This window comes from Pangasianodon hypophthalmus, chromosome 15, assembly GCF_027358585.1.
Source record: "Pangasianodon hypophthalmus isolate fPanHyp1 chromosome 15, fPanHyp1.pri, whole genome shotgun sequence".
NCBI classification, from domain to species: Eukaryota; Metazoa; Chordata; class Actinopteri; order Siluriformes; family Pangasiidae; genus Pangasianodon; species Pangasianodon hypophthalmus.
Genome location: NC_069724.1, coordinates 18,227,227 through 18,252,803, shown reverse-complemented (window position 1 = coordinate 18,252,803; position 25,577 = coordinate 18,227,227). Strand labels below are relative to the sequence as shown.

Sequence of the window (25,577 nt, the reverse complement as noted above, 5' to 3'; positions counted from 1 at the left end):
CCACTTCTAGTTCGAAACGGTTACTACAGTAGTGTTAGTGACATCATTAGCAAACATGGCAAACAATACTTTTCAGGAATATAACTTCGGACTTAAAATATGGAAGCTTGTCGGATGACGATGAAAAGTTTTACTGGAAGCACCTTTAACGGGATCAATATGAGCAGAACATCTGTCATATTGTGTCCGAAATGTCAGTTACTCTATATTAACTTCTTGTTCATAGAACCATTGTAGGAAAGCAATATCGTACGAGCAAGAGTGTGGTTATACTGAATATCGACACAGCAGTGATTCGGCGTAGGCACGAAGCCAAAGGCTGAGGGCAATAGCTAATCACAGCCACGCCCTCTTGCTCATGAGATATTGGTTAATTATATAAATTCTCTAGAACATACTTCACTCTTTCCTTTGGCAAGTTTAGCTGGTACTAAATTTTAATAAAGTTTAATTTGTACTGATATGGAACAGATGAATAAAACTGATTCTTATTTTCCATTCATATAAATCAAATAATGTAACTGATAAGCTTATAATTGAGCATATGCAGTCAAATCTTTACATAAACGTGGTCAATCAAAATCGAATTTAATACTGCTACTTAAAATGAAATAAAGGCGACGAATAAGACGAATAAGGATCCAGGAACCTGAACACAGAATAAACGTAATAAATGTCAAAATCTGACGTATATAAAGATAATGATTTATTCGCTACAGAAATAAAGTCACAGCTTGAACAAAGTAACATGGTACAGTAATATTTGGAACAAATTGCAAAATAGAAGAAATTCTCACAAAAAAAAATAGATTCACGATAAAAAGGGCATCAGGGCTGAAATGTTTACTTGTGTACAGTATTGGAAATGTGAACTGAGTTTCAGATGCATACAGTCCATCTGAAGTGCAGTAAATTTATCATCATAGATCTTATCATCAGGTGAGAGGTACAGTAAACCCAACACAAGGTTCAGACAAACACACTGTGACACCTGAGAATAGTTTCTACTATGTCATTGGGGTGTGTGTAGGAAAATCCTGTGTGTGTGTGTGTGTGTGTGTGTGTGTGTGCGCGCCTTTTAACCTTAGAGCTCCCTCATTTGGTAAAGTTAGAGAAATGAACAAACAAATAAATTCACAAAGAGATAGAGGCTAAAATATGACCTAAACTGCACTTTCACTAATATAGGGGTTAAAAAATTGTTTTTATTGTTACATGATGCAGCAAAAGAACTATTTTATAACATTAAGGCAATTGATATACAAATACAAGATAATATGACACTACTGCAACATATTTGTCACATTAGAGTGATCAATAGGGGATTTAATTTTCTCTTCAGTTCACGAGTCCTCAAGTAAAAAAGCTGACTCACGGGCTGTATCAAGCGAAATGCCCAATCCTTTGAGCAATAAACTTAAGTAACATCTATATTTATTTTTGTAAATCCTTCATACTTTCATTTACAGTCAAATCCAAAAATCTCCTTTGGCTTTTAATTGGGAGGAAAAAAGGTCACAAAATCATGTATACAGGTGACAAATTAATGGAAAAAGCAGTGCTGCGTTACTACATGACATCCCCTTAGACAGAAGCGTCACTGCAAATCAATGTTATTCTGACTGAAGCCATAATATTTTCATGGTTATAAATGTTCATTATAACATAATCCTGCCTGTAAAAGCTCAAACCTTGGCGAAATGGTGAGGGAAGCTCGACGAGGGCGTACTGGAGAGAAAAAAAAAAACGTACTGAAACAAGGCATCAGTCGCACAAAGAATGAATCATAATGGCTTAATTGGGTTTAATAATGAATGTTTTGTATAGGAAGGACAGGTAGATCTGAAATAATTTATACAAAATATTTTTTTACTGTTTCAGTAATAAAAAGTGAGTTAACAAAAAGCTTTTCTTAACAGTTATAAGACCGTGAATCATCGTAACCCCGAACCTCAATATAAAAATCCAGCACTATAAAACCCCGCACATCAGGTTTAAGCTCAGTTGTGTATGTGTGTGTTTATATACACTGTGTATACACACACATACGTACGCATGCATACACATGTGCACGCACACACGCACACACACACAGAAGAGCTTTAAACCTCACTAGTGGCTGTTCTGTGCTGTTCTGTGTATTGGATCCTTTCAGTGTGTGTTCATTGTAAAATGCATGTTAAGGGAGATTCAGTGAGCAAGTGTGTATGTGGTGTGTGTTCACATCTTGCCACGTCGCTTGGATCTGGTTCGCTGCGTGGTCTTGATCACTTTGGTTTTCCCCCTCAGCACCCTCTTGTCAATCACTGGTGGATCGTGTACTTGCTCCTCCTCCTCTGAACTGTGCTCTGCCTCCTCCTCTGTTGTCACCTTTTCTTCCTCTGTGCTCATTCCCCTGTCTTCTTCAACCACTTTCGCTTCTCCCTGTTCCTCCTCTTCGTCCTCCAGTGTCATCTTGCTCAGTCTCTTGGAGGTGCGTTTGGAGTTTCGAGGCACCGCTTTGGTTCTGGCTCCCCGAAGAACCCTTGAAAAATCTGAAGTTTCATTTAGATTCTTTTCCTCTCCCTCTTCATCCATCTCATCCTCCTTTTGAGCTGCCTCCTCTTCCTCCACCATGAGTGTGTTGTTTTCTTTCTCTTCAGAAGGCTGTCTCTCCTCTTCCTTAGAAGACTGTTCAGATATGTCAGTCACTTCATCAATATCATTCACTACATCCATAGCCTCCTCCTGTCCTTGTTCTCCCTCAGCATCAGTGGCAAGTGAAGATGTTTCCTCAGTGGGAGGATCTACTTCCTGTTCTTCCTCAGCTGCAGGATCTACTTCATTTTTCTCGATTTCAGGAGCTACTTCCTGTTCCTCCTCAACTGAAGGAGCACGTTCCTGTTCCTCCACAGCTACAGCAGCTTCATCTTGTTTCTCCTTAGCTGTAGGAGCTCCTTCCTTTTCCTCCTCATCTGCAAGATCTACTACTTTTTCTTCCTCAGCTACAGGAGCTCCTACCTGTTCCTCTTCAGTTGCAGAAGCTCCTTCCTGTTCCTCTTCAGACACAGGAGCTACTACTTCTTCTTCCTCATTTGCAGGAGCTACTTCCAGTTTCTCCTCAGGATCAGGAGCTACTTCCAGTTTCTCCTCAGCTGCAAGAGCTACTTCCCATTTCTCTATAGCTGCCGAAGCTACTTCTTGTTCCTCCTCAGCTGCAGGAGCTACTTGTTTCTTCTCAGCTGCAGGAGCTACTTCTTGTTTCTTCTCAGCTGCAGGAGCTACGTCTTGCTCCTCATGAACTGCAGGAGCTACTTCTTGCTCCTCATGAGCTGCAGGAAATACCTCCTGTTTCTCCTCAGCTGCCGGAGCTACTTGAGTGTCTTCTTGTTTCTGTTCATTTTCAGCAACCCTTTCCTCTCCAGCTGCAGGAGCATCGTCCTCTTTTTGTTGAACATGAGCTATAGGATCTACTTCCATTTCTTGGTTATCCTCAGCTACAGGAGCTGCTTCCGGTTGCTCTGCAGCTGGCTCCTCTGAAGTGTCCACAGTCTGAGTGTCATCCAGCAGAAGAGAGGGTATGTATTAGAGTAGAGTAAACTACAGATTTTATTCCAGTAGTTAGCAAAAAACAAACACAATCTTGTCAACTACGTTTTTATTCAAAGTTTTTGTATTCTTCACTGATGATAATGCACAGAAGACTGTCAGGTGTAAGTCAATCGCTTATATAACAGCAATGAATACTATGTGTTAGGATCATACTTGTGTACGTACAACCTTTTGTACAGGAGCTTTGTGTTCCTCTGCCTCTTCCTCAACCTCCATCTCCTCTTCTTCCTCGCCGCCAGTGCCATTCTGGATGGCGGATTCATCCTCCTCCTCTGCTCCCTCCTTCACCTCATCCTTATTTTCAGCCTGCTTGCCGTTCACTTCCACAGTCTTCAGTACAGAAAGACACCGTGTGCACAGGTATAAAAAAATTGCTTGTCAGTCATTAATGTACAAGTTCTGCTTATATTGCAACAATTGAGTGATGTCCAATACCAAGTAAGAAGACTGATCATTAGCTAAAAAGCCCAACATGACTAAAAAACTGATTTCCTCAATAAATGTCAAATGGATAAGATGCATATACAAGATGCGTATAAGCATATAAAGCAAAATCACGCATTTTCCATAAATCAGTTTCCTAAAACTGCCCACCAAAGTTAAAAAATATAATTTCAAATTTTTTTACATTTTGGTTAAACGTCAGGGCCAGAGAGAGAGGAGAAGAGGTAGAGGGAAAGCTCTATCTAAAGGAGGGGAGAGCACAAAGCTAAATAACAGTAATAGGAGTGGAACCAGATGTGGTCTTCTGCTGCTGTAGCCCACCTGCCTCTATATTTCACGTGTTGTGTGTTCTGAGATGCTTTTCTGCTCACCACAGTTGTAAAGAGTGGTTATTTTAGTTACCATAGTCTTCCGGTCAGCTAATCATTTGGCAGAAGTGCAATGCATACAATCATGCAGATACAAATCAATGTTCACATCAAACAGAATGGGGAAAAATGTAAACTTAAACCGTGACATGGTACCAGATGGAGTTGAGTATTTCAGTAACTTCAGATCTCCTGGGATTTAAACACATTAAAAAAATAAACACCCAGTGAGCAGGAGTTCTGTGGGTGGAAACGCCTTGTTGATGAAGGTCGTCAGAGGAGAATGGCCAGACTAGTTTGAGCTGACAGGAAGGTTATGGTAACTCAAATAACCACTCTTTACAACCATGATAAGCTGAAAAGCATCTCAGAATGCACAACACATCAAATGTTGAGGGTGATGGGCTGCAACAGCAAAAGACCACATCAGCAAGAAACAAGAATATGAGGCTACAGTGGGCACAGGCTCACCAACACTGGACACAAGGGATACGTTTTCAATCTTCAACTGACAGCTGACCTGTTGGCTATTAGGATAAAAGCCTACTGTGTGTGTGTGTTTGTGTGTGTCTCACTGGTACTGGTGTCTCAGAAGGAGCCTCAGGAACTGATTCAACTACCACACCATCAGCAGGGACGAATTCCTTCTTCTCCTCTTCTGCCATCTCCATCCTGTGATCATACATTGACACCATACAGATCCACAAATCTCACAACACTCTTCTTCATCAGACTCACAATCTAAACAAGCTAATAAGCTAATCCACAGTTTCTCTCACTCTAGGATAACTTTTTACTCATTTGTCTTTAACACTCCTAGAAAAGAAGGTCAACATTGAATTTCTCTAGTAACACAAAAAACACATTTGAAAAATGATGACAAATTGGCAGTGCTTTCCTACATAGTCAGCTTCAGAATTATTGGCACCCTTGGTAAAGACAGGTAAAAAAAAAGTTTATGAAGACATGTTTTTGCGGTTAATTCACTTACTCTCCCAGTGAAAATGAGAGAATTTAATCTTTAATTGAAGTAAATTTATTCTACAAAAACAGCCAAACAACATTATAGATCCTCCACCATACCCAAAGGTTCTTTTCTGTATAACCATCGCTGAGTGTTTGTTGTACTGTTTTTGTCTCATTTTACCATAGAACCTGGCTTCAGTGGAAGTACAGTAGTGTCTTGCAAACACTTAAAAAATCAAATTAAAAGATGTAAAGATAAATGGGACTTAATGGTTAAGTTACATTTTGTTTATAAGAATTCCTAAAGGTGAAAATATTTGTGACATTGTGGTTTAATAAAAATTTTTAATGTTAGTTTTTTCTCATATTTTCTGCATGAGATTAAGCTAATTAACCACAAAGACTTTCCCATCTTTTCTAAGGGTACCAATAACTCTTGAGCTGACTGTAGCCATGCATGGCCTTTTTTCCATGCTGTACTGTGTAGTGGAAGTGCACAGGGATTTATATAGGAGATGGTGATCTTTGCTGAGTCAGAGAAGTATATGTATAAATAAATCACATTTTAATTTGTTAATTAATGTGCACATCAGCAAGATATACTGGAAAAAAAATTATTAATCTGTTAAATTAGTCTGTTTTATTTTAGGTTGGCCAGTTTGAAAGAAAATACCAATTTAGCAAATACCAGACCCTGAAAAGACCCTGAAAGATGGAAAGAAAGAAGAGAGGATGGAGCTGCCTTCAGTTTTGTAATGATATTAAAGACCTGTTGATTTTGTCTGGCCGGCTATCCACCCCCTTTGCCTCCTCTTCGTCTCGGACACGTTTCCGCCGCCTGTGCTCACTGCTCCGGGTGCGTGTGGAGATTGGTGTGTCTATCTCTGCAGAGAGAAAGAAAGAGAAAGAGAGAGCATTTAAAGATTCATAAAAATGTGTACAGTGCATTGCACAAGTATACACAGTATACTTTGAACTTTTCCACATTACAGTAGTGTTACAACCTGAAACTGACATGCATTTAAATTCAGTGACCTGGTAGTCAGAGATACAACCAAGGGGTGAACACTAGGGGTGTAACAATACACTCATTTTTGTATTTAGTTTTAATATCATAAACCAGATGTACTACAGGTTCACCATATCTTAAAAATAAATAAATAATTTTATAAATTCTCCCCAAAATTTGACTGAATAAACAAAGTCTCTGACCCGGGGAAAATGATCGATTGAAACATAATGAAACAATGAGTTCCTGAGGCATCACTTTAACCAGAAATAAAGCTCCAAAGGTGGCTAAAATGACTGACTTCTATGGCTTAACTTTCGAGCACTGTAGATTTCAGCGGCGCAGGGCTGGTGTCTTTGAAAGCTACTAAAGATCTCTTTTTAACGGTTATAATATGGTTGTGTAACTGTATAACCTATAATGCATGTTATTCGTTGTGATCCAGAACTATCTGTATAATTTAACTTTGTGTGTTGTGCAGACTAGAACCTCTGGTGTTCAAATTGTGCAAGTGTATTACATGCATAATTAATAAAATGTTCACAAACATGATGTGATTAGCACATTTCTACGATGCACACTGACACAATTTTGCATTGCAATGCATTGTGTCACGATGTATCTTTACACCCTTAATGAACACTTATGCAATCACACTTCAGCACTATCAGCTATTTTGTGTTGATTTGTCATGTAAAATCCCAATAAATTCCATTTCAGTTCTAGTCTGTAACACTACAAAATGCTCAAGGGGTAAATACTTATGCAAAACACTGTACTCCTTGGAAATCTACATACCTTCAGTTACTTTATGATGCTTGTTGACCACAATAACTTCCTCCTGTGGGAAAAGAAATGGAGAAGGTGAGGTGAAATATGCTAAATAAAAATGCATGTATATTCATAAAGACAATTCTCTATATCTCCTGAGGTCAGTTTATTCATCTTATTAACAGCTAGGGAAGTTTTTCATTAGATTCACATTAATCCAAGTATTCATGTGATATCCTTTTCCTCAATATTAGTACTGAAAATCAGGGGTTCTCACATTTTTTTGCAGCTAGAGACCCCTTGTGTAATATAATGTAATATAAATTACAAGAACCACTTTAACATAGATTTAGTTTATGAATATAATCCAACTATTCATATAATAGGCTCACTTTTCAAATGTATACAATAATATTTTAGTTATTGAGCCATAGATCTTTTTACTGTTGAACTTTCTTCTTAGAGAACACATTAGACCCAAGCTGACATTATTTATATATAGGATGACTTGTTTTGAGTTACTCAGGTTTGGATTAAACCCATTCAATAATAACTTGAATAATGATGGGTTGAGAACTACTGCTTTAAATAACAGATAACCACAGAGTTCTTATGACAATGTAAGAAGGGCATTAGCAATACAGTCACTGATCTGTGATCTAAAGTGACAGAATGAGCCTTTTAAAAAAGAAACGTACGGTGATGTTAAGACAGGTCCCCTCTGATTCCTCCACCTCTTCCTCCACAATATCTCCATTTTGCCCGTTATCCTCTCCATGGCCACCTTTATGAGTATCTACTTCATTACAAAGCATACAAGTAACTGTTAACCATTACCATGCAAAATATTAAAGTAATCAATTCATAAAGCAATTACGGTTGTGTCAATCAATTAGTCATGTTTGCAGTGGTGATTTTGATGGAGGTTAATGTTTAGATTTGAATACAGACAGAATCTGGTGTCAGATTAGCTTAAAAAGGCTAGTCAGTCCAATCCCATATGCCTGAAGCTACATATTCCTGTCTATGTGGAGGAGTGGCAAGAATCCACACCATTATCTTCTACAGTAATATTCTCAACCACAGTGTCAGTCTTTCTACAGTCTACGGTTTAGTGTTTTGCCAGCGTTCAACTTGTCAGCTAATTAGGAAGGCATTACTTTTGTTGAATCGGGTGTTTAAGAACAGACAAGAACAACAGCGTCCAGGGTCAGGAACAAAAACTGCCTCTGTGACACACTCACAGCTTTACCAATCACTTTACCAATAAAGTTGTTGGTTGTCTGCTTTTCTATGAACTCTTTGATTTAAAGACTGATTTACCAGAGGGGGGCGACAGGGTTTGGTTTGTTCAGTCCAGTAATGTAGTTAATTGGTCATACTTCCCCCCAAAAAATATCGCTTTCTAATTGGTTGGTTTCTAAATGTTGGTAACCTTTTGTATATGAAAATGTTTAAGCCAACAGTTGCAGTTTCCCCACAAATTTGCCATGTCATGGCTCTAGCAGGTACAAATAACTAATCTGACTGTGAATCTAAAAAGCTGAACAGATGGATTTGATCAAAGTATTTACCATTCAGTGGTCTAGAGCTGAGTTTATAAGCCACTCTGGTCCTCTGGTAGGGGCCACCGACGCCCTCCACCTCCCAGAACAGGTCTACATCAGCCGGGTAACGGTCCAGGTAATGCCTACACACTGCAGAGAGGAAGACGAATCCAACAGTCTACCAATTATAAAATAAAAGGGGCATTTTTTCTTCTCTTGAATGTCCACTTTGATCAGATATCAAAAAAGTCATATTTTAAGGCATGACACTATAAGTAGAAAGGACAATTTTGGTCAATCATATTTCAGATTTTTATATAAACTGCATCTATAAAAAGTTTTCTTTTAAACTCTAGTAATAAACATATCAACAAAAAAATGTTTATTTCATTGATTTCCAATCACAAACAGTGCAATATCTGAAAGTTATCAAAATTCAAGAAGCTCTGCCCAACTGGCACAATCATATCTTGACATACTGTAAATCCCTGAAAACCTTGTTTCCTGATATATTGTCAATTTATGTGTCATTATTATATACGCTACATCTCAATTTCATTTCGGCCTTATACACCCCACTAACTATAATGCGTTTCCACTCAACAACATCATATTTTTAAAACCATTTTTCTCAAATCTGTTTTTTCTTCTATATTCAGAACCAAAAATTAAAATGATATTACAGAGGAATTTCCCTAAATGTTTATTATTGTTAGTTATACTTAAAAATGGCATAACATTTTTTTTTCATAATGGTGCATGGATGAAATGGAAGAAATGATTTTAGAAAATAAAATGTTCCATAAAAGCCTCTTGAGAGAGTCTCCATGGCGAAATAAATATTTTAAGTTTAAAAACTTCAAAACACTAGATTTTTTGGTTTTGTTTAGTATGCAAATGTATGCACATTTAATTAGACAAAGCCTCATAAACAAATGTATATTTTTTAAAGCAATCAACTGGCAAAGATTGTATGTGATATCCATTGTATTTTTAAAAAAATACCCATTGAATTGTAATCGAATTAAAATGTAATTAAAATACCCTTTTCACCTGAAATTGAAATCAATTTGAATATTCATTTATTTTTTGGGCCATAAATGTGGTAATCTAACTGTACGTAACCACATGGAAGCTGTATGTGCTTATCTGTCATTAGGTTGCAGATATTCAACATCAAGTTTAATATATAATTATAAATTTACCATGTTGAAATAAGCTCAAATATTTCAATAATTTCCTCCAGCAGCTCCTTTTACAAAAATGCCCATTTTGACATGAAAACCACAAATATGTCAGTCTGGTCACCTGCATTGCTCACGTCACAAAACATATGTTTCCATTTAAACCAAAGCTTCAATTTTGTGAGATGAGTTCTACAAGTGTTCTAACAGAGAAGATATTTTATCATAGACTATTTACTGTATTTACTGATGTTTTTTGGGTTGTTGTCTGGTTTCCAGAGAGATCATGGAACAGACAATAAAGCTGCAGTCACTGTCCAGGTCTACAAACAAATAGGTCTATTACTTCATTTTATACCACTATATTACAGACCTGTCATCTGTAGAAACCTACTGGTGTTAAAATATTCTGGCTTGGTCCACATAATTTTCCCACTTGGTCTGCTTGGTAGTGAAATTAAAAACCTAAAATCTATAACAACTAAACATGAATATAACTCAGAAACCTAACTATTCAAATAAAATAATTCTTACCATTTGTCATAGCTGGAGTCAAAGGGTACTTCAGGCCAAGTTCATCCTCATTAAAAGAATCCACAAAATCCTCCAGCATCTGCAGCCCATAACCTTTTCCCCTGTGAGCCTTCCTCACAAATATGGAGTCCATGACAGGGAGGAAGTAGCACTGCCTCAAAGAGTTATTACAAACACTACCTGAAGGAGGCACAATAAACAAACAGACTGAATGAATGAATGAAACATGACAATAAATATTATAATTTCAGTAACTAAATACAAGACTTTTTTTTCACTGATACAGATTTTTGTGATATTGTTATATCTCTACTCAAGACTGAGAATCATGTGAATCCCCGGTTCTGTGAATCTTCTGTTCTGCCAGATCCTAAAGGTGATCTCTTGGATGCAGATCTGGTGACTGGGGAGGCCAATGATGTACACTGAACTCATTGTCATGTTCATGGAACTAGTTAGAGATAACCTGTAGCTCAGCATCATGCAGGAAGTAGCTGTTATGAGACAAATGCATTGTGGCCATAAAGGGATGGACATGGTCAGCAACAGTATCCACTACCAGTCTGAACTGATGACACGAGACACATTAGGTCCATGGATTCATGCTGCTGATGCCAATCATCATGTGCATGTTGCAGCAGAAATCGTTATTCAGAAGACTAGGCAACGTTTTTCCAGTCTTCAACTGTCCAGTGTTGGTGATCCCATCCACCTCAACATTTCACGTGTTGTGCTTTCTGAGATGCTTTTCTGCTCACCACTGTTGTATAGGTTAGTTATTTGAGTTACTGTGTCCTTCCTGTCAGCTCGAACCAGCCTGGATGTTCTCCTCTAACCACTCTCGCCCACAGAAACGTGTCCTGTGTTTACGTTATACAACACTGAACATCAGTGTAATGCATATAAAGTACACACATCTCCACAAGAGGGGGTTCACAATACACCAGAGTGGCTTCGGAATGTAAATCTGTGAATAATCAGCTGCAGATTTTAAGAGTGTAAACAGACCTTTTGGTTTGACTGAGTAGAAGCCCACAGCTTGGCCATTCTTCCAGAGGATTTTGGCGTAGTCGTTTTCACTGTGGCACAGGAAAGGCATCTCTCCACTTCCCATCTCATTAGTGCGGTAAACAATGCGGTTCAACACATACAGGACGATTCTCTCACCCACGGACCTCACCTAGGAGGCAACAACCGAACAAGGAATAAAAGAGAATTAACAAAAAGACACAAAAAAGTGCACAAAAACTCCCCTGACAGTTTCCTTATTCATCAGTTATCGCTGGCATACCTGTATGATCACACTCACGTCTGCTCGAAATGTTTGTAAATTTGAGGGTAACATTTTACCAACCTGAAAAATGCTTGATTTTCAGCTAACTAATTAAAATAAAACATATTATCAGCATTAATAATTATAATTCTGCACATGGGAACCTCATATTGAAATGTAGGTAATGAAGTTTATTGCCAACTGGTATTTTGGGTTGAATACCACACATCTAGGCTACTCAAAGATGCTTGGATGTCATCACGTTTTTTAATATTTTGACATAATTTTATGTCAACACTAAAACCAACGCTAGATCTAAACTCAACTTGGATGAATAATGCTGCAATAAATCATCATTTCTGACCTCCGATTGGGAAAAATCAAAGAAATTCCAACTCGGGAACTTGGAAAGGTCTCCTCAACTCCGAGTTCAGCAAGTGACCTCAAATCAAAATGCCTGTGCACAGCATCAGCAGTAAACAAAGTACCATTTCTTATCTTTAAATGAGTTATGCTGTATATGCAAAAATATTTGTTTTAGATCCATCAACATACAGACATATTAGCTTGTTAAATCTAACACTGACTATACAGTTTGGAGGTAAATATACACTATATGGCCAAAAGTATGTGGACACTTGACCACATGCATATGTGGGCCTTCCCCAAACTGGTGCCACAAAGTTGAAACTACACAGCTGTTCAGATTGTATCCTGTAGCTTTAGTTTCCCTACAATGGAATTAAAAGGCCCAAATCTGATCTAGCATGACAATGCCCCTGTGCACAAAGTGAGGTCCATAAAGACATGGTTTGGAAGGTTGGAGTGGAAGAACTCGAGTGGTCTGCACAGAGCCCTGAACTCAACTTCACTGAACACCACTGGGATGAACTGGGATGCTGACTGTGTGTCAGGCCTTCTCACCTGACTTCAGTGCCTGACCTCACCCTTGTGCTTGTTGCGGGTGAAAAGGCAGGATTTCCCACAGCCACATCCCAAAAACTAGTGGAATGCCTTCCCAAAAGAGTGGAGGCTGTTATAGCACCAACTTTGGAATGGGATGTTCAACATGTACATATGGGTGTGATGGTCAGGTGTCCACATACTTTTGGCCATATAGTGTACATCACTCATCACAGTTAGTGATGGCCAGGTTGTTGCTAACAAAAGACGAACATGGAGGCGTCCATGGTTTTTTCCCCACTTTGTAGCTCAAATGCATGAAAGATATCCAGAAGTGGAAAAGTAGGTCTTTCCACTTTCAACTTCTGAGTCATTTTTAGACTGTTGATTCTGCGATCCATGCTGCATTAAAAATGAATTCAAATGTTACACAAAAACAAGTGAGGAAAACCCCCCTATTAGTTACTGTAAGTAGTTCTTCCACAAATATTAACACAGTTGAAGACTTTAGAGTAAATTGCCAATGCAATGAAAACACAAACCACCTATGTTTTCCATATAAATTGCCTTTTAACAATAAAGTGATAAGCTGAAAAGCTATGTTCTGTCTGGGTATGGGAATCATTTCAGGGACAGAGAAATATAAAAAAAAACTGAAATGAATCTATTGCAATCCACTGAATATCATATTTGTGTGAGGTATACTTGAAATGATATGATTATAACAGGTCTAGAAGCATGTTTAAAAATTACAAATTGCACCTTTAAAAAACAACAAGCTGCAGATGCCGCCTAAAATGATGTGGTTTATATAATGTGCATTATTTCTTTCATAATGTATTTAGTTGGCATGCAAATTTGATTTGTTTAATGAGTCTGGAACAACATGCTCTTTGGCACAGTAACACATTGTTATGTCCTCTTCGGCGTTTGGAGGCCCACAGAAAACATGTGTGTGCTTTTGTGTTTCAGGATCAGTCCTAGGATAAAATGAATGCATATTTCTGCATATGCGAAACTAAGTAGAACTCAAACAACACAGACTGAACTCTGTTTTATTTCACACACCTCTATTTATATCTCTGCATTGCTTTCTTGTACGTATCATACAACTAAAATATGGACACAATGTTTAACAGAACTTATACAAAATAATGACTAAAGAAAGAAATCTGACATTCAATAGGTATTGACCAAGCCTAAATAATTTCAGCTTAAAAAAAATAACAAAACAAATTTTAAAAAAATCTTCTAACAGGGTAAAAAAAGGAAGGAAGCCAAAGAAAGCCAATCAAATCATTGCTCAAGTGCAGGCCATGTACTACCTTGACAAGGCCTTCTCGCCTGAAGTTTGCTGTTTTGAGGATATCTTCCACAGAGTACCACTGATTGGCCAAAAACAAAGCCACAGCTAGAGTGGGAAAGAAAAGAAAGTGAATACAGAGGAGATAAACGATTAATATGTTTAATACTTTGATTTATATCTGAACGCTTTACCTGAACTATGGTTAAAATTAATTTACCAAAATTTACCCAAATACACAGTCTTTTTCAATTCCATGTTTCAATAGCAAACTACTTTTTTCTTTGAATTAAACTAAATTTCTCTACACGTGACACACGGATAAAGTAAAATAAAAAATCAGAAGGTAAATTACATTCGCATTGTTTTGCAAAAGATATTCTTTTGACTAACTGGTGACACAGAGGTGGTCAAATCAAATTCATACGCTTGCCTACCGGGCATGTAGAAAGCTCCAGGGTGCTGACCATTCCCATGTGTCGGTTGCCCAGAAGCTTAACTGACTTGGTTAAAAATGTATGGCAAGCTAGTTCTTTAGTTTAGTGCATTAATACAGTCTAAAGGACAAGATCATTATCCCCTTCAATAAAAAAAAAAAAAAAAAAGCTTCTGAAGCAGCACATGGTGCAAATGATGCCCTCAACAAACAGTCAGTAAGTTGATGACCAACATTTCGCCTATGAACTGTGGTGTTCTAACCAAAAAGAATGTGTTATAGTTACAGCATCATGGTGCATTGCTTCACCATGAAGCACACTGCATACCAAACAAAAACTTTTTTTGTGCAAAACTCAGTAAGAATGTGGTTTTTTCTCCTTTCTCTGGTCATTAAACTTACTTGTCTCCCAGGCAGTTATAAATTAAAACTAATACCCTGAACAAAGTCTGCGTGGTCCAGAAGCTGGTCTACTGATTTGTCCACCTTTTGTGATAGGACTACCTAGACAATATGGTATGAGCCAGGTGTTTTTTAACACAATTCAACAGATAAGAAGGACCTCTAAGCTCAGCCAAGTACACAAGCACGTTTACTGGAATTTTACTTTCGGGACTTGACCTTGAACCTGCGTGATTACTGAAATTACGTACCACAGTCGTTATTGAGGTATTTCAAATAAATCAACGTATTAATATCCTTGGTGGATGCACTCAAAAGGTTTATATGGTCTATAATAATATACTTCACCTTCAATTATTATTAGCAAATGTATGGTGACTATTTCTTTAATCCAAGATAAGTGAATAAAGCCAGGTTGTTACCTGTGAGCTGGTCCTGTGGGGTGAACAGAGCCAGGACTTTGTGCTGGAGATTGGCTCCATACAGAGGAACAAAGCCCACACTGGACAGGCTGATCTGAACCTGAAACCATTACAGTACTTACAGTAAGCAGCTGACTCAACAATAACCTTTTTCCACAGTTTGCAAATAGACTAGCAGTTCACAAACGCAGAATTTCAAAGACTTATGGGTTAAAGGCAATCAGTTTAGAGTATTTTTTTAGTAGTCATCAAACCAACCAAGGCAAAACTGTCTGCTGTTCTAGCTGCCTTATAAGATTATGCGATTGGTAGCATGAGGCTATAGCATAGCCTGTACAGTGCCCTGCATAAGTATACAATCTGAACTTATATGTCATGAATCTACACAAAATATGAATGTGAATATGTTAGAATGATCCAGTCAAAGCCCAGCCCTCAGTCTGATTGAGAATCTGTGGCAGTCTGATAGAGCTTGATCAATTTGGCCAGGAAGACTGGGCAAAAATATCAGGATACAGTGAAAGCTGATAGAGACATATCCCAGAAGAGCTGAAATTGCAGACAACGGTAGTTGTAACACATATTGACCCAGGGGAGTGAATATTTATGCAAGCTACAAATGTCTGCCTTTTTTAAAATTCGTTGACACTGTACATTTTTTTTGCACATCACTCCGTCCATTGTCAAACTGCTATCCCTTTTAGATTACTGTTATGTAAAAATGTCCATTTTCTATGTTTTAATTCCACACTTATTTGCACATATATACAAGTTATCAAACCACTAGTACACCTACTAAGGACAAGATTATGCAGAAATGCACACTTTTAATTGATAATGCGGAGGAGTGTTTAACAAGGCGCTTTAGTTAAATTTTCAGAAAAGGCCAAGCAAATGTTTACCAGTGGAAAGAAAAGTTGCTTTGTTCTGTATGAATATGAGCGTGCTACTAGTAAGCATTGTGTATGCATAGTCATGCAAATATCTGACTCAGAGACCTGGTCATATTTTTGAGCTACTCATTATATGTACCAGGAAGTCCCGACCATGCAAATACTTTACAGCTAACATTATGATACCATTACATTGTGCACATAAATGTCTTTAGAAGGAGGAGCTTTGGAGAAAGGTTTGAATAGAGAGCATGGAATTGAAGCAAGGAACGCAAACTACCTGCAATTGATTGCCAGGTCTGGCAGAAATAAGCAAGATCTCTGTTCTCTTTAATAGACTTAGGTATTATAATAATATAAATATAACAGTATTACCTTCTTCCCAGTGGGCAGTGTGAAATAGTGGGCGTGGTCAGGGTCAGTGTAAAGCAGCTCATTCATGTAGCTACGAGCCGAGCGCTCTAGCTCCCCGTGACTCGTGGCTTCCAGCACATCCACAGGGAACTCCATCCCTGCATGGGACAAAGGTTTTAGGTCAGTCATAGATCACCTTCACACACCCACATTTTGAGTTTGTTTTATGTTCCCACTGGAACACATTTTCAAGGTTTCCAGATGGTCAAAAAAAAGCACTTTGGAAAAGAGGCTGGGAGAGAGAGTTCAGAAAAATCACTCTACAAACCAGAAATGGCTGAATAGGTGACCACCTTAAAAGCAACTGCCTAGTAATGACCTGTGAAGAGGGTTGGCTTGAACTGCCAGGTAACATTTTCATCTCTTCTGAAGAATGGCATCGTTTAACAGAAAGCACATAAACACAAGAATTTCATCCGCTCTTGCTATGATACCGATCCTTTCTCTATTATTTACGGTTATGTAACCTCAAATCTGTTTTGCTTTAATGAATATCAAACTATCATTTGGTCCTTTTGATAACCTCTGTTTCTGACAGTTCACATCTCTAAAGATCAGGAATCAACAGAGGACCCCATACAAAAAAGCTGTAGTGATTCACACTACACCATGCAGGTTCTAAGCATATTAACCAATAACTTCCCAACAAAATAGTTTGCAAAATTATTTACCAAAAAAAAAAAAAAGTAAACATGGTGATTGCATAAGTATTTCCCCGTGTTAATGTCAAGGCAGTGAGCAGGAAATGAGTTCAACATAAATCACAACATAATACTACCACCACCATGCTTTACTATAAGAATAGTGTTCTGAGCAGTGTTGGAATTCTGCCAATGTAGCATCAAACCTTTTTTCTGCATGTCTGAATCTCCACAATGCCTTTTTGCCAACAGCTTTTTCAAACTATAGATCTCTCCATCTCCTTCAGAGTTACACTTGGCCTCTTGGTTGCTTCTCTGACTACCGCCACCCTGTAAGGCATCCTTATTTTTGGTGGATAGCATCCTCTAGGCAGTTGTGGTTGTGCCATATTCTTTTACTAACAGTAGATTTAATAGTGCTTTGTGGTGCCAAAGTGTGTGATATTTTTTTTTTTATAACCAAAGCCTTTGGTTCAAAGCTAAACTTTTTCCTGGACTTGTTTTCATATCTCCTTGCTCTACAATCAAGTACCATGACTTTTTATGGCAACTGGTAATTTATAGCTTCCCACAATAACAAATTGATATGCAATCTTTCAGATGCAATATAAAAATGACAGTTCCAGGTTGTAACAGTACAAAATGTAGAATAGTTAAAAGGGGTGAATACTTATGCAAGGCACTCTAAATGGCAAACATGTTACACTTAGATGAAAAAGTCACAAAAGGGTGTGTAAGCTTCTGAGTCCCCAGTAGGGAGTTATGCTTGAAGAAGAAGCGTCACCTCAAAATTCCCAAAACTTCTTTTCTAATTAGAATGAGCTGCATTGTTAATATCCTCGCTCTAAACTCTAGCATGGACCAACTGGATCTGAATGATAGAAGAGCATTCAGAAAAGCACACTACCATTTTTCAGACCAGGCTGACACAGGCAGACACACACACACACACACACACCACTGTGGCCCGCTGGCAGATCTCACAGCTGCACTGTCCTGAGTTAATCACAAACTGTCACACACCATCTGTGTCACAATGCTAATCAGAGCGAGTGCGCAACATTAAAGCAGTCCGTACTCTCATGTACACACACACACACACACACACATACACACACACATATATACAAGTTTTCTTACGGACCTACAGACAACTATGTACAGCAACAAGCTACACAAAGTGCAGACTAATTTGTGCATTCTAATTCAGTTTGCTTTTTGTTCACTCTTGTTTTATAAATCATAGCACTGTTTAATCCTCAAATCTGATTGGTCAGTAGGTGTTGATTAATTTTCTATAACAGAACAGCTCTGTTATTGTACTCTTTTTTTGAATGTGTTATCATTTCGATAGTAACAGCTCATACGCAAGGACTTAAATGATAGTTGATCCACATAATCTAAGCCTAACAATAAGCAGATTTTAAAAATGTGTTGTTATTTAACAAAGAAATGGATAATGTTGATCTGGTGAAGTTTTCTATTAGGTGATGTTTATTTAACATTTATGGAAGGAGTCTCTAGCGTCAGCACTCTAGTCAGTAAGTTTTCCATCACGGGATAGGCTTCAGGACAGAATACTTTGTGGTTTCTGGTTTCTCTGTAATGTCACAAGATGCATTTTTGTTTTTTACTGATTTCAAGAAAGAGGGAAAAAAGAAGCTGGTAAAGGGACAAATGCTTATAGTTATACAGTAATACAACATAAGTGATAACAAGAACTGAGTTGTCTTGTGGTCGTTCCACAACATTACACACAACTATAAATAGATGAAATGCTCAACGTCATTCATTAAAAAAATTTAAAAAATTGTAATCATTGGCAAATTGATTTTTGGTATGAAATTCTTCAAGAAGTGCCAGTACTGGAAAATAACCAACTCTGGATCAAACAATGCATTACACCATGCCAGCAATGAGATATAACAACATGCTAAGTGTCTTATTTAAAGTGTGTGATGTAACACTGATGGCACGCTACTTCATTTCATTGTGCAATATGCAAATACAACAAGGGAACGAGCAACATTCTTAAGCAGAGGTTTAATGAAGCCACCCTTTACATAACATATTTCCAAAATCATCATAGACCCAACGGCTAAAAGACCATCACTAGTCTATGTAGAGCAGGAAATTAATTCAGAGACAGAGGATCAGAGGATGAGCTTGGAATGCAAAAACCCCAATACTGTGTCATACACAACTTTACAGACTAAAAACAAGACTCTAGGGGTCCAAATAATTTAAAATTGCATGGGAAAACTCCTTTATAACTGCCTGATAATTTGGCATGTCCAATAAGAAACAAAAAAAAACACTAGACTAGACAGAGAATGCTCAGCAGGGCATTACAAACATACTTCTACAAACACAGAGCTACATTTTACACAGCAGACTTGCTCGTCTAACAGAATAATCCACCATGTTTTATCTGCTCTATTAATGCACTGAATGATGTCCAAGTCTGCATAATATATTTGTTTTATTTGTTATTTCTACACTGAATTTTGCCAAGAATCAGTTATAATATTCAATGCACTGTACGGCAATATTTGACATGACTTGTTTTGTGGATGCTTTAATATATTACGTTATATATGCATTATATATATATATATATATATATATGTATCTGGAGAGGTATCTAAAGAGCTTTGCACTGTTAAATTAAAGGCTGTGTGATTCTGAATGTAACATGAGGACAGCTGCTCCTTATTTTGACCAAATTTGAATTCTAAGCACATATCCTCCTTAGAGAAGACAATAATTCTGTGAAGCAGATTTATGAAGTTTTATGGAAAATTGAAAAATTCCTGTTGTGCTCTGTACTGCATAATAATTTAATGCACTGCCCTGTGTATCTGTTTTATTTATTTTCCTCTGTATTATTTGTATTTTAACCATTTTTGAAGCATGGTTATGTTCTTTGCACTGCCTTGTTCTTGTCTTTTTTTTTTTTAATCTTTTTATTGCATTGTGTGTTGCACCAAGGTCCTGGAGGAACATTTTCCTCCAGGGGATGACAATAAAAATCTACTTCACTTAGAAATTGGGCAATCAAAATATAGACAAGTATACTAACACACACACACACACACACACACACACAAATTATGCACATACAGGTTCATATGTGCATATCACACCAAGAAAAACTTCTTTCCTTCTTGCTAATACTTTTTCTGTTAAGTGTCTACTGCTCAACATCACACATACAAAAACTAAATCCAGACACAATAAACATATATACACCATAAACACGTCAGGTCTCCAGCCTCAAACGTTTGCAACCAGTCAGAAAGGCAAATGGGCCCCCCCTGCATGTACCACCCAACCCCCTTCCCACACACAAACATTCCAGCTGAGTTCCTGTGCTTGCGCTGTGAGGTGATTCAGAGAGAGGGCTAAAGAGTATATATTTTAAAATGTATTTCTTAAACCAGATATGATCACTAGTAAACTGCAAAGAACGCTGGATGTTAAAATCTGATTTGTTTGTTCGTACTGTATTCCCGTAACCACATGTGTTAGCTACATGGGGATTTTGCTAGAGATTATGTTTTACATAAGGCCAACGTCCAATCATTGTTAGGAATGTGTTTGGGAAAAACTAAGAGGGTGTATGCCATGTTTCTTGATTTACCAGTTTACATCTACTGTTTTTCATCTGTGGTGTTCTTTTTAAAACGTTTCTGGTATTAAGAAGCCGTAAGTAATACATACCAAAAAACAGGCAATAAAAAATAGATTATTAGTCCAGAAATCTGGTTTGTCACCCTCTATAACCACCAAGAGCAATAAGAATCACTTAGATACCTTTATTTTTGCAAGTGTTCATACAGAGACCTTCCAATAAACACACAAAGTGACCTATGAAGCAGAATTTAAAATAAATACCACTGTCATATAACCATCTTCCCCTTTCTTCTTCTTCCAAAGCTGGCATAGTCTCCTCTCTTCTCTTCTGCTGCGGTGAGTGTATTTTTTATATATTGCAAGTTCTTTTCTAGTGAAATGCTACAGAACTCTGTGGCATCCGCTATCTTAAACTTGGCTTTCTTTGTTAGCATTGCTAGATATTATTAGCTATCACTGACAGTTGCTGCTGGTTATCACTATGAACTTTCTCTGTGGTGTTGTTCAGTAAGCAGCTCTGGGACTAGAGTTGATTTCCCTTACTATGTGCTATGTACCATCAGCGGGTCCTGATGATGTAGCAGGGAATTCCACCACTGGCTCCAACCGTCTCAGGGGTTGAGTCACAGCTCCTTGAGTAAGTAAAATAGTTTAAAAGTCGTCTGCCGACCCAAAACCTCGCTCAAAGATTGACATGGTTGTGTACAAGGGTTAGTACTTAGAGTTGCACAATTCCCATTTTTTCCATTTTGATATGATATCTGCAGTGTATACCGTATTCTGTATTGTGTCAGTCAACAATATAAACATTCATGGCATAAAACAGTGGAACAGGCTGGAAAATATAAAATCCAAACTTATACTCATCCAGTGTTTTGGGCTAGTATCAACACTAATACTGAATCTTACTATCAAATCAGTGCAACCCTAAAAAAACACAGTGAGCAGTCCAGTAAAGAAGTAGTAATGAACATAGGTCAACCTTTGACTCTAAAAACAGACCTGTACATAACCACAGAGCAGAATGTGCTGCTGAGGTCCTATTGCCAAATGTTACACAACAGCTGCCCATAGGCACATATACACTCACACACTCGCTCAGTCTAACTGCATTGCTAACCTTTCTGATCTACAGAGGGTGCCTCTGTCTCCATGAGTGACACACACACACATGTGCATGTACGCTTCCACACGTGCGCACATAACATCTCAGTACACATGCAAACTCAATTCACAATTTGAAAGAAATTTTAAAGCCGAAAAAGAATAAATTCTCATAATGGTACGTTTGAGGGACTTCAAGAACATTTTTAATTGGATTTTCAGTACTCTGTGTAGTGAAAAAAAAATACCCTCTTTTAGCTCTCAACATTACAGCATAAAAAACATAATGTTCACAATTGGGGTGTATTTTCTTTTGGGAATAACGTCTAATCTGCTAATGTTTTTGAGGCACAAAGTCATCAGTGGAAGTCTCTTCCATAGGAAGACTTCAGTGGGGACAGGGTTAAGGGTGTCAGAGGTCAATCAGATCTTTTCTCTCTCACTGTGAGGTCATTATTTCAAGAAAGCCAATAATCTCCAAGCTCAAATTATCGGGGATTGATGGAATATTACAGGGCTCTACACGAGAAAAGCAATTTATCTGATCTAGAAACTACTTCAGAGTGCTTCACTTATAGTTCTCTAACAGATCAGATCTTGTTCTTCCATGTCCTAACATATTTGATGGCACAAAAATAGTGGACGAGCACTCAAAACTGTGCAGGCTCAACCTGGAATTGGACTAATCCCAAGAAAACCAGGACGTATGTTCAAATAAATATGCTGCAATTGCATTTGGTAGGAATTTGGGTGAGTGATGGGAGTAATATTGCAGAGAAAAGAGAATTAACCAAAGAGTGCAGGAGTGGGGGTGGAGTAAGGTTTCAGAGGGTTAAGGATAAGATTTTAGTTGCTGCACTGGAAAGAACCAGTTTTTGACATGACACCATGACACTTTTTCCCAGTTTTGCACTTACACTGAGAGGATACGGTCGGGTTCTATCGCAATACAGGTAATGAATTCAGAATACAAATCTCAGGTATCTGTATTCAGTCCATGATACATTTTCAAAGACACTATTCGGAACACAGTTACTTTTTAATTTTTCAGCAGATCTCTTTTAAAACCACAATGGCCACCGTTTCTTGTTTGTGTTGTGGACTAAAAAAGAAAAAGGATGAAAAATATCTCATCAGGATGCATTGTCAGTATTCTGAACACATGCTTTCAAGGAAGCAATAGTATTTCCATGTAAACTTCAGCATTCTTCAAGCAAACAACTGTGCAAAAGTAACCCTTTAGGGCAATCTGAACTGGTGGGGCAAGCAAAACACAAATGTGGAAGTGTGTTTTATGTAGATTTCCTAACCCTTCATAAAACCATGTTGAAAGTTTTAGCTTTTTACTGCCAAAGAAAACTATTCTCAAGCATTTCTATGCCGTCAATGTTACAGAAATTTTTAAGTTTTCCAAGGAAAGAATAAAATTTTATATTTTCTGATGTTGACATTTATAAGATTTTGGAAAAACTGTATATTTGTCATAAAGATCTGGCATCTCTGACACATTATAACCATTTAAGATTATAAAAATAATGTCTAATTATGAGTTAGGGAGAAGCTTGTGATTTAACAGATATTATACAAATGAATCACGATCCACAGTCAGGAATTTTTAAGATAATTGACTAGTAGTTATACACCTGTATTGTGTATTATTTAATTGCCTTGTTTATATACATGTTAGGCAGAATCTCCGTATGGTGAAGGATGAGAGATGAGCTGGACAGCCATGACCTTTGCTTACGCAACATAACAGTAACCTTGTCTATCTTTGTAACTTATCTTTGAATTATAAATTTGATATTGTGCTGGCAAAGGGGATTTCCTGCATGTAGAAGTCTCACAAAAGTGAACTGCTTCAGAGGGAAATCAGTAGCAAGTGAGACCGTGACCACTCTGTAACTTCAACACACAAAAAGAACACTGTGTTCTTTTACCCAAATGAGCCCCATACTATAACCACGCCCCTCTCTATACATCTCAAATGTATGGACACAACAGACTAGCATAAAGGAGAAACAGGGGTTGATTTAAAAAAAAAAAAAAAAAAACATCAGAATAGTAGCTGACTCTTTGGGTCATACGCATACTAATTATAATGTGTACATTATATTTATTGTAAAAAATAAGCTGTAAACTGAACAAATACATGCACTTGAGTTCTTTTGAATGGTCTGAATGAAAACCTGTACTAGTTCTGTTCTGTGTGCATGCATATGATTATGCATAAGTTTAATGAATGCAAGTGAAGTTGCACCATTTCTGTGACTCAAGCATGCAAGTTTTATTCCAAGATATGATATGATATGCATAGATCATGTGCAGAAAGTTACAGCAAAACACATGACTCACAAAGCAATAAGTTATTGATTGATATCAGTGTTGTAAAAGATCAATCCATCTGACTTTGAAAGTATGGAGGCGCGCTCGTGCGTGCACGCTCATCCCTTTACCCATACATCCACGCGCCTCGCCTCACCTCACCTCACCTGAAGCTACTTCAGATAAACAGTGGATCTAACGACAGTGTAGTGTGCGTCATTTCCTGTACTATCCACTGCATTCTCTAAAAGACTGAACAATCCTGCATGGGAGAAATCTGAAGCGAAATAAACAGCGTTGTTGTGTCAGAGCAGTGAGTGGGCCGTGCCGGACTGCTTCAGCCTCTCGCGCTCCTGCTCGCGCTTCAAACAATTTCATCCGTTTCTCCAAGTGTTTTTTTCAACCACAGCGATTTCTTCTTGTCAGAAATTCGCTTACTCACCTTCGTCTCGGCGGCGACGCGCTTGTCGTGGTATTTTTTTGAATAATTCTTGGACGTTTTGTCTTTTTCTTTTTCTCCTGTAAGATAGCTGTTCCGGCTCGCGAGACGTCAGCTCGTTGTGACTCGGGAGTAGTAGCGCGAGCGCCGCTACGCCACACGGAGACACGCACGCGCTCAATCCAGCGCGCTCTCGCGGCGCCAGCTCTCAGGGAACAGCGTGCGCGTGCGCGAAATCCACCAATTAATCCTTTATTTCCTGTATAGATGTGTACATAGACACTTAATAACCACATATTAGGTACAACTAATTAACATTTTATCAAGTAAACCCACATGTAAGGTTAACTAGTGACTCTAAAGGTGTGAATAAGTGTGTAACTGGATTTAGTGTTCCCAGGATAGGCTCTGGAACCACCTCAGCATTAATATATGCTTTTTTTTGTAGGTATACAATTAGCTATACTGTATAACCAAATGGATGTGGACACCTGACCATCACACCCATATGAGAGCCTTTTCCAGACAAAGTTAGAAGTACACAATTGTCTAGACTGCCTTTCTACGCTGTGGCATTGAAGATGTTCCTTCACTGGAACTAAAGGGACCAAACCTGTTCCAGCATGACAATGCCCCTGTGCATAAAGCAAGCTCCATAAAGACAGGGTTTGCCAAGGTTAGAGTGGAAGAACTTGAGTGGCCTGCACAGCAAATCCTGACAGCCATGCTCCAAAATCTAGTGCAAAGCCTTCCCTGAAGAATGGAGGTTATTATAACAGCAAAGAGGGGATCTGGAATGGGATGTTCAACAAGCACATATGGGTGTGATTAATAAGGTGTCCACATACTTCTGGCCACATAGTGTTTATACTGTATACTCACTAGCCACTTTAGTAGGAACACGTGTACCACTGCTCATTCGTGCAATTATCCAATGAAGTGGTGACATCATGCATTAAAGATAAAGGTCAA

General features: G+C 38.0%; 1 protein-coding gene across 3 annotated transcripts; it reads right to left on the bottom strand.

Annotated features, from left to right (window-relative positions):
* Window positions 1–689: 689 nt before the first annotated feature.
* On the bottom strand, window positions 690–24,840 carry LOC113535467 (soluble lamin-associated protein of 75 kDa). Of its 3 annotated transcripts, none has more exons than XM_026928767.3 (13): window positions 24,609–24,840; window positions 16,422–16,558; window positions 15,154–15,253; window positions 13,916–14,001; window positions 11,423–11,594; window positions 10,415–10,594; window positions 8,724–8,846; window positions 7,848–7,948; window positions 7,177–7,219; window positions 6,139–6,253; window positions 4,979–5,075; window positions 3,757–3,921; window positions 690–3,531 (listed from the first exon to the last, which is right to left on the bottom strand). In XM_026928767.3, exons 2-13 carry the CDS (start codon window positions 16,554–16,556, stop codon window positions 2,221–2,223), a joined length of 2,628 nt encoding a protein of 875 aa, XP_026784568.3. In that variant the 5' UTR covers window positions 16,557–16,558; window positions 24,609–24,840; the 3' UTR covers window positions 690–2,220. The 3 variants fall into 3 exon arrangements, with proteins under 3 accessions (XP_026784568.3, XP_026784570.3, XP_026784571.3); XM_026928769.3 differs by having other exon boundaries at window positions 3,760–3,921; XM_026928770.3 differs by having other exon boundaries at window positions 7,848–7,945.
* Between the last annotated feature and the right edge of the window lie 737 nt (window positions 24,841–25,577).